Source organism: Nicotiana tabacum, chromosome 24 (genome assembly GCF_000715075.1).
Source record: "Nicotiana tabacum cultivar K326 chromosome 24, ASM71507v2, whole genome shotgun sequence".
In the NCBI taxonomy this organism is placed as follows: domain Eukaryota; kingdom Viridiplantae; phylum Streptophyta; class Magnoliopsida; order Solanales; family Solanaceae; genus Nicotiana; species Nicotiana tabacum.
In genome coordinates this window covers 107,842,610-107,852,252 of record NC_134103.1, presented here as the reverse complement: position 1 = coordinate 107,852,252, position 9,643 = coordinate 107,842,610, and the positions used below count along the sequence as shown (strand labels likewise).

General features: G+C 35.6%; 2 protein-coding genes across 2 annotated transcripts; both read left to right on the top strand.

Annotated features, from left to right (window-relative positions):
* The first annotated feature begins 3,873 nt into the window (after positions 1–3,873).
* On the top strand, positions 3,874–4,443 carry LOC142178381 (uncharacterized). The gene is made up of 2 exons (XM_075247724.1): positions 3,874–4,031; positions 4,248–4,443. The coding sequence occupies exons 1-2, from the start codon at positions 3,874–3,876 to the stop codon at positions 4,441–4,443; spliced, it is 354 nt and encodes a 117-aa protein (XP_075103825.1).
* A 6-nt stretch (positions 4,444–4,449) lies between these two features.
* Positions 4,450–8,247, top strand: LOC142178380 (uncharacterized). The gene is made up of 6 exons (XM_075247723.1): positions 4,450–5,332; positions 6,311–6,517; positions 6,911–7,255; positions 7,343–7,593; positions 7,844–7,871; positions 8,027–8,247. Exons 1-6 carry the CDS (start codon positions 4,450–4,452, stop codon positions 8,245–8,247), a joined length of 1,935 nt encoding a protein of 644 aa, XP_075103824.1.
* Positions 8,248–9,643: the final 1,396 nt, after the last annotated feature.

Below are 9,643 nucleotides of genomic sequence, written 5' to 3'. Positions count from 1 at the left end.
ATTCTCTACAAGGTGTTGAGTTTAATAAGAAGATTTAAATTGGTATTCTTTCAACAATATGTGTAAGTCATGAAAGAAGACTAAAATAAGAAAGAGAATAAATCATTTCAGAGAAAACTCATATGGAGAACTGAAGAAAAAATGTTAAAAAATAAAGAAGAAGGTGAGAAATAAAGGAGAAATTTGAAAAAATAAGGAAGAATGTGAAAAAATGAGGAAGAAAGATGGATATAATTGAAATAAGGAAAATATTTATTAAAAAAAAAATTTGAAAGAGGGATAGGCTATTAGCCATTATTTTTTGTAAGGTGGGCCGTTTTGATGGCTTTTTTCAGTTGCCACGCACTTCTATTTGTCTTTAAAAACTCCATTGGCTATGTGCAAATTATAAATATGATTGTTTGTAATTTATTCTTATCTCTATATCCAAGTGTATAACACAAAAATAATTATTCCCTCCGTCTCAATTTATGTGAACTCATTTGACTGGGCACGGAGTTTAAGAAAAGAGAGAAGACTTTTAAACTTGTGGTGTAAAATGAGGCACATATATTTTGTGTGGCTATAAATCATTGCATAAAGGTAAATTGTTTTCAAATAGGGAAAGTGATCATTCTTTTTGGCACGGACTAAAAAGGAAATAGGTTCACATAAATTGAAATGGAGAGAGTAATAGTTTAAGGGAGTTTTATTGTATTAACTCTAAATTTAATCTAGTAGGTAGAATATTTTAAGCTAATCTACAAGTAAAATCCTTAATTTTCGGAGGTAACTTCAAGTGACAAAGCTTCTTTTAGTCACCATGAAAGTCCAAATCTTGAGAGAAAGTAAAAAAGATATACCTGATTTAACCATACAAGATCCTTCCTTTGTGAAATGCAAAATCAATCAACCAGTCTCCCATCTTAAACTAATTATTTTTGCTTCCTTTTCATCACAAGATAGAATTTGTTTTATATTTTCATCCCACCTTCTACCATATTCACAGAACAGATCTTTGACTTGCATATCTTGAACTTCCACAAATAAATGACTCTAGAGAAAAAACTATTATCTAAAAGCATCCAAGGATCATTTACCAATTTTAAATTTTTAATCATTTTTCTTTAATCTGCTCATGGCTAGATCGATCGATTTCGGATAAAATAGGAAGAACTTATCCGAAATAGAAAGAACTAGACGATTCTCCCTCTTGAAAGCGCCTACACCTATGGCTTAAGTCATTGTTCCTATTTCTTCGTTAACCCATCATGCAAAAGGTACGTCAATAGAGTTACATAAAATAAAGCTCTAAGCTTCGCTCCTTCGACTGATTGTTCGTATTGGATCTCAGGTACTCTATTGTACCCCCCTCCCCCCCCCTCCCACACACCAAAATGGGATTCTTTTCACCTTTTCCTCACGGTACTTGTACACTATTCGTCATTGAGGAATACTTAGGCTTAGAGGGTAATCCCTCTTTCTCGCGTAAAAGCAATCAGAATTCGATTATCGCGTAAAAGCAATCAGAATTCGAACACACTGCGTTTTACTAGGAAGAATTGAACCATGGAAACGAATCTACAAGGCTATCATCTTCTTTGACTAGATCTTCCAATCTTTTCACACTTACATTTCACTATGCCCGTTCCTTCAAAGGGCGTTGTCTTAAAAGCTTACGTTATTTTTAGAGAAAGATTTGAAACCCTAATCAACATTTTGAATTTTGGAGCTTTCGCCCCAACTTAGGTCAGGGGATCGTTATACCGTAGCTTGCTACTGAAAAATATTGCTAGGTTAGCGTGACTTGCTTCACTCATCAAGATCCGCACCTTACTCAACCTCAACATCTATAATAAATATGCTCTCCTTCTAAATAAGGTATGCTTTAAAGTTGTAGCTTGCTAGCTTTTCCATCATCAAAATTCACAATAAATCGAATGAAACCTGGTAAAAAAAATATAAACACTTTATTGAGGAACGAAATTTCATGTTTGTTTTTCTTCAAACACGGGCAGAGGCGGATCCACCTTTATAGTTGGGGTAGCATGGCTTGACAAATTTTTTAGTTATGTATGTTAAAATTATAAGTTAAATACTAGAGTCTACCACCCGCAATCTCAAAACTAGAGATGGGTGCCTTGGCTGAAAATACGATTCTCAAATATTTCCTTTTGTGAGGCCCAAAGGTTCGAATCTGTTTTGAGTCTCTAAACTTTACTATTCGTTTGCCTTTACTTACTTTTTTTGTTTGTTTGTTTATCCTTCTCTATTCTATTTCTTTTGTGTGTTACCTGGGAGTAAGAACACACGAATAGGAAATTTTCAGAATTTCATAAATGCCATGGGTCTTAACCTCAAATTTGTGAGTTCCTTCTTACAAGTTTGAATAAATTTTTGTTTCATTGGCGATTCCGAATTGAGGTCAAACTAATTTTTTATTTTTTTGGTTTATTATATCATGACATTAAATGATTCGCTATGGTTTTTCAAGCTAGTTTTATATATAAATCATACAAGAAAAAAAGCATCTTGGAGAGTGTAATGTTGTTTTTTATCAATGTAAGTGCTACATTCAACCTACAAAGCTTGGATACTTGATTGAAATACAACACAATGAGAACAATGCATTCACATCAGTAGTACACTATCTCAAAATACTTATCTATGCAAATATTATCCTTGACGTCAAATTGGAATTAAGTACACTAAATGTAGAACTAGATCAATGTAAATCTAAAAAATAAAAATAAAAAACTAGAAAATCATGTTTTTTCTATGCTAATGCTTATGAAATTTTCATCACAATTTATAAGCAAACAGCTCTTCAAGGTGTTTTTGTCATTGAAAATGCTATTTTTGTTCTTGACCTCTTGATTTTTTTGGCTCATTCTATTCAATTATTTTAAATTTGATTTCCTTACTGGAAATAACTTTTTACTTTTGAAAATTTATCGTAATAGAAAGGGAGTTATTCCCTTATTGAAAATGTAATTTCCTGTGTAAATTCACTTTTGAGAGGAAGGACCTTAGGATTGTGACTCTCATATTGGAAATATTGTTTTAACTCGTTTTACTGAGAACAGATACATAACTTTTTATTGAAAATGTTTCTTTGTTGATATGATCTTCATATTTGTCTATAGAAAACTTATATATATTAAACCGAAATGAGTAAATTTAAAACAAACTAAACTGAGCTGAACTAGCATATTCCTACTCAAACTTTATGGCCAGTATAAAATGTACATTTAAAAAATATGGCACCCAATATCTTAAAATCATGGATCCGCATCTGCTAAGGATACAAAGATTACCAAGTCTAGCTAAGCTATTACATACACTAGCCGAAAGCAAGTAATGGCATATGAAGGTAGAACTGGATAGACAAAAGTACTAGAATTTGCTAGCTTGGTTCCCTTGTGCCAAAATATATGCTACTGCATTTCCTTGACGAAAATTATGCTGGATCGCTAGGCTCCCCACCTGGAACATCAAGTAACTACATACAAGATTTGTGATAATAGGAGATAGTATGACAGCTGCGCAAAGAAGTTAGCCAGTTGTCACCAGTTAGTTAGGGTAGTTATAGTTAGTTGACATTAATTGATTGGGGATTAAGTTAGTAGAAGTCTAGCAATTGTGTATATATGATGTATATCAGATTTTGTAATACAATCTTCAATATACTAGAAAGCTCCACACCAATTATTCTCTCTCTAATCTTCATCTTCTCTTCCCAAACTCACTAACTCGTTTGCACCTCCATTAATGGAGGTTGAGTTGTGACTGGAATCAGCTCAACTCACATGGTATCAGAGCAATCGATACTGGTTGCATCTTAGCTGAGTAGTTTCGTGTTTGTGTGATACAAATTCTCGCTCAAATTCAGTAATGGAAGATGAGAAAATTGACCACACGCACCCTCTATTTCTGCATCCTTCTGATACTCCGAGCTCAGTTTTGATCCCAATTCAGCTCACCGGGTCTGAAACTTATGGATTATGGCGTAGGACGATGCGAATTTCTCTTCAAGCTAAGCGAAAGCTAGGGTTTGTAACTGGTACATGTAAGAAGGAAACCTTTAAGAAGGAATTACATGAGGAATGAGAGACATGCAATTTGATTGTACTCTCATGGATCATGAACATTGTATCAACGAACCTCGTTAGTGGAATAGCTTATGCATCAGATGTGCACCAAGTTTAGGAAGACCTGAAGGAGAGGTTTTACAAGGTCAATCGAGTTCGAATTTTTCAATTACACAGAGAAATTGCAACGATTTTTCAAGTAACTGACTCTGTTGATTCCTATTTCACGAGACTGAAGGAAAGGTGGTCAGAGTATGATGCTTTAATCCCCACGTCAGGTTGTGATTGTGCTAAATCAAAGGACTATATTGGACACCTTCATCGTCAAAGGCTGCTTCAGTTTCTCAGTGGTCTGAATGAGAACTGTGAGTAGGCAAGAATGCAGATTCTGATGAAGACATTTGAACCAAACTTGAACCAAACCTATGCGTTGATAATTGAGGATGAAAGCCAGAGATCAAATCCATATTCAGCCTTAGGGACTAGAAGAGATCCTATTGCTATGCAAGATGGACGAGGACAAGGCTACAAAGGGAAGAAGCCATTCATGAAATGTGACTACAGCAAGATGACTGGACACTTAAAAGAAAATTGCTACAAATTGATAGGCTACCCTGCAGATTTTAATGCCAAAAAGAAGGTTGTGGCCAATTGTGCAACTGGTAATGCTGAGCATGAAGAACATGCACACATGGCTAGAGGATGGGCATACAATGATGGTCACGCAGGAGGGCACTTCTTCACTGAGAATCAATATAGGCAAATCTTGGATATGATGAATAAAGATACCACAGTTCCACAAGTCAACATGGCAGGAATTGCTACTGCACTAATGACTGATATTCCTAGTAAGCAATGGATAGTTGATTCTGGTGCGACTCATCACATAGTTGTTTCCCTAGATATATTGCACTTTAAGACTGAGTTGAAAACTAGTAGAGATCAAGTACATTTACCTACTGGTGAGAAGACAAATATATCTCACATTGGTAGTGCAATATTTCTTAAGGACATGGAGATTAAGAATGTTCTATATGTTCCTGAATTCAAATTCAATTTGTTGCCTGTGTCAAAGCTCACAAAAGAACTCAGTTGCTCTGTTCATCTCTATCCTGATTTCTGTGTATTTCAGGATCTTTGGAGTGGCAGGGTGAGGAGGATTGGTAAGGAAAGGGGAGGCATGTATGTGGTGAAGGATGAGCACATTTCTAGAGGTTTGAGGCAAACATCAGTTGCAACAGTCCAGAAACCAGAAGTAGATGGCAATTTTTGGCATAAAAGACTAAGTCACACCTCTGACAATACAATGAAAAATATAGAATCTTTATAGCTTAAAGATTTTGATGTTAATAGAGATTATTCTGTCTTCCCCTTAGCTAAGCAGAGCAGACTAGTTTTCCCTAGAAGTGTTACAAGGAGTAGTAGTCCTTTAATACTTTTGCACATGGATGTTTGGGGACCATACAAGTTTCCCGTACATGATAGAAAATACTACTTTCTAATAGTTGTGGATGATTATTCTAGGTATACTCAGGTGCATTTACTACAGTTGAAATGTGATGTAATTGTTGTGTTACAAAAGTTTTCCTCTATGCTAAGAACACAATTTGGTATAGCAATTAAGACTGTTAGAACTGATAATTGAGGAGAGTTTTTTAGTAAACAGTGCATTGAATTGCTTGAATTCTATGGTATTATACATCAAAGTAGTTGTGCATATACTCCCCAACAAAATGGGGTAGTCCAGAGAAAACATAGACATATATTAGATACAGTAAGAGCCCTAGAATTCCGGGCAAATGTACCAACTAAGTACTGGGGAGAATGTATTACTACTGTTGTTTACATTATAAACAGACTCCCTTCTGTCATTATGCAAGGCAAAACAACATATGAACTCCTACATCTTCAGAAGCCTTCTCTTGAGCACGTAAGAGTTTTTGGTCTGTGATATGCCACCACTATGGTGCATGACAACAAGTTCTTAGCAAGAGCCAAACATGTTGTGCACTTGGGCTATTCGGACACACAAAAGGGGTACAAACTTTTGGACCTCACAACTAATAATTTTTTTGTGTGCAGTGATATTGTATTCGAAGAGCATATGCTCCCATTTGCTAAGTCTTCCTCATTGCACCCTATTAATGTTCCTACTAGGGGGAGTGTATCATTTGAGCATGAACTATTATAGGGACATGCTGCAGATCATACACTTGAACCATTGTAGACACATGTTGCAGATCATACACCTGAAGCTGAAGCTGATACAGATGATGAATCTGATGCAGTCCATGAAGTTCATGAAGATGATGAAGCTAATGCAGTCTGTGAAAATGCCCCCATTTCTCATGTTGAAGAAGGCAATGTTGATGTTGCAGTATCTGAACAAGTACCTAAATCTCAACAAGCTGAACATGATGAGCATTCAGAAACTGATCTTGCACCAGGTCAATCTCTGGAGTTGAGTATATAGAGGTTGTACCTGAGCGTATACCCTCAGAAATCAAGAGCCAAGAAGATCTGGAAGAAGCACCAAAGAACCTATATGGTTACAAGATTATGTTACCAAAAGCAAAGAACATAATGTGGTACTATATCCTATCTCAAATTATTTGTGTTATGATTATCTTTCACATGCATGTAAAAGTTTTGTGGCAAAGGTTTCAGCACTCACAAAATCACAAAACTTCATAAAAGCATCAAGAGATGGATTGAGGCAAAGAAGCAGAAAATCAAGGCATTGGAGGATAACAGGACATGGAAGATAGTAGACTTGCCTAAGGGAAAGAACATAATTGAATCAAAATAGGTGTATAAAATAAAGTATAAAGCTAATGAAGATGTTGAAAGATTCAAGGACAGCCTAGTAGCAAAAGGATACAGCCAAAAGGAGGGGTTAGACTACCATGAGACCTTTTCACCAGTTGCCAAAATGATAATTATGAGGTCAGTTATTGCAGTAGCAGCATCAAAAGGGTGGACTATGTATCAAATGGATGTGTATAATGCATTTTTGCAGGGAGACTTATATGAAGAAGTATATATGGAAATGCCTCAAGGTTTTAGAAGACAGGGGGAGACTAAGGTGTGCAAGCTAGTGAAGTCCTTACATGGACTAAAACAAGCTTCAAGACAATGGAATATCAAACTTACAGAGGCACTTCTTGAAGCAGGGTATAAGCAAAGTCTATATGACTATTCACTATTTACCAAGAAGAAATGAGCAGATTTTGTGGTTGTTCTTGTGTATGTGGATGATCTGTTCATCACAGGAAACAATAAGCAGTTCATTCAGGAAACTAAAGATATTTTAAATCACAAATTCAAAGTAAAAGATCTGGGAGAACTGAAGTACTTCTTGGGAATTGAAGTCATGAGATCCAACAAAGAGATCTTACTAAATCAAAGGAAGTATGCCTTGCAATTAATTTCTGATTTAGAGTTGGGAGCTACTAAACCAGTAGCCACTTCAATAGATATGAATCAAAAGTTTACTTCAGTAGAATTTGATGCACATGTTGGGGTATCTGGAGACAAATTGATGAAATATGTTGCATGTTATCATAGATTGATTGGGATGTTAATATATCTGACTATCACAAGGCCATATATAATATTTGATGTGCAAACACTTAGTTAATTTATGCAGTCACCCAAGTAGTCTCACTGGGAAGCACCAATAAGAGTTGTAAGGTATATCAAACTGAATCTAGGAATGGGAATTCTACTGAGCAGTAAAAGTGCAAACAATCTAATTTGCTTTTGTGATGCAGACTGGACTGCATGTCCTAATACCAGAAGGTCAGTAACTGGTTTCTTTGTGAAGTTTGGGGAATCATTGGTGTCATGGAAGTCAAAGAAGTAACAGACAATATCTAGAAGCTCAGCAGAAGCAGAGTATAGAAGTCTTGTAATAGCTACTGCAGAAATAGTTTGGCTACTTGGGTTGTTCACAGAACTTGGCATTTCAAATGAGCAGCCTGTGAGTGTGTTTTGTGACCATAAGGCAGCCCTACATATTGTAGCCAATCCCACATTTCACGAGAGGACTAATCATATAGAGATTGATTGCCACTTTGTGAGAGATAAGATTAAAGATGGCAAGATCAAGACTCATTACATAGGGACAAAGGAGCAGCAGGCAGATCTATTGACTAAAGGACTTGGGAGAATATAGCATGAATATTTGTTGAGCAAGCTTGGAGTGCTTAACATTTTACACCCTCCAGCTTGAGGGGGTGTGAGAATAGGAGGTAGTATGACAGTTGGGCAAGACAGTTAGCAGTTGTCACCAGTTAGTTAGGGTAGTTATAGTTAGTTGGCATTAATTGATTATGGATTAACTTAGTAGAAGTCTAGCAATTGTGTGTGTATATATATATGATGTATATCTGATTTTGTAATACAATATTCAATATACTAGAAAGTTCCACACAAATTATTCTCTCTCCAATGTTCATCTTCTCCTAAACTCAGCTAACTCGTTTGAACCTCCATTAATGGAGGTTGAGCTGTGACTGGAATCAGCTCAACTCACAAGAATAATATTGTTATAAGCTTATATGATCCATTCTCGAATAATTGTACTAACCCCCACGCTGTCTGCTTCTGTTTCAATATTTATTGATGAGAATTTGAGGCCATAGCTGTGTGGGATTGCTGAAAAGTCTCAAAGCAATGCTAGTCAGCAAAACCAAATTTTTGGTGTTTACTTATCTAACACCAATACCTCAATTCTCTTTAGTATTAGTCACACTGTCCCAATTCAAAAGATGAAGTTCGAGTTTTTCCTTTTTCAGTTATCATGTTACAACCTCGTAATCATATTAGTTTATCTATTGCTCACCATCTTTTTGGTTTCAAAATGTATTTACTAAAGATGTTAGCTTGCTTATGCCATGAGAACTTGCTTATTCCATGTTCTAAGAGAAACAACATGAACCATTTGTCTGCTAAGAAAGATGTGGTTAAACCACCCTCTCTTCTACCTAGTATTGCTTGTCTAGTCTTATATACTAATTGCCATGAATAGTTTACTGTTTATTCTTCAGCTGTAGTTCAGTTGTGTCCATAAATAGCAAACTTTGTTCTGTTGTAAGGATATGTTTCTGAAACTAGGTGCACTTTTAGGCCTTTATTGCTAATAAGGCTTATGATAATTGTCAGATCAAATACTTTATTTGTCAATGAAAACTTTATGTATGTGGGAAATTTAAAAAGAGCAAATTTGCTTCTCATATCCTAAGGGATCGAATTTGTTCTTTCACAATGTTCCCTAGCATAGTAATTGAAATTAGCACGAGATAATCCGAATGCATTTTGTGGATTAAGTTACTATATTTCTGGTCTCGTTTTTTAATGATATTTGCCATATGCCCTGCACCTCGTAAGAGGGTAATAAATGAAGTCATTGGCCTCTTTATTTTGAGAAAGGAAATGTTTGATATGTATCATGAGAAGATTCTAGAATAGTGACGAAGTCACGTTGTACTATACTACTTATTGGATAGAACATAGAAGCATACAAACATAAAATGCCTTTTTGGAGATGGTTCGAATTTTTAGACACAATT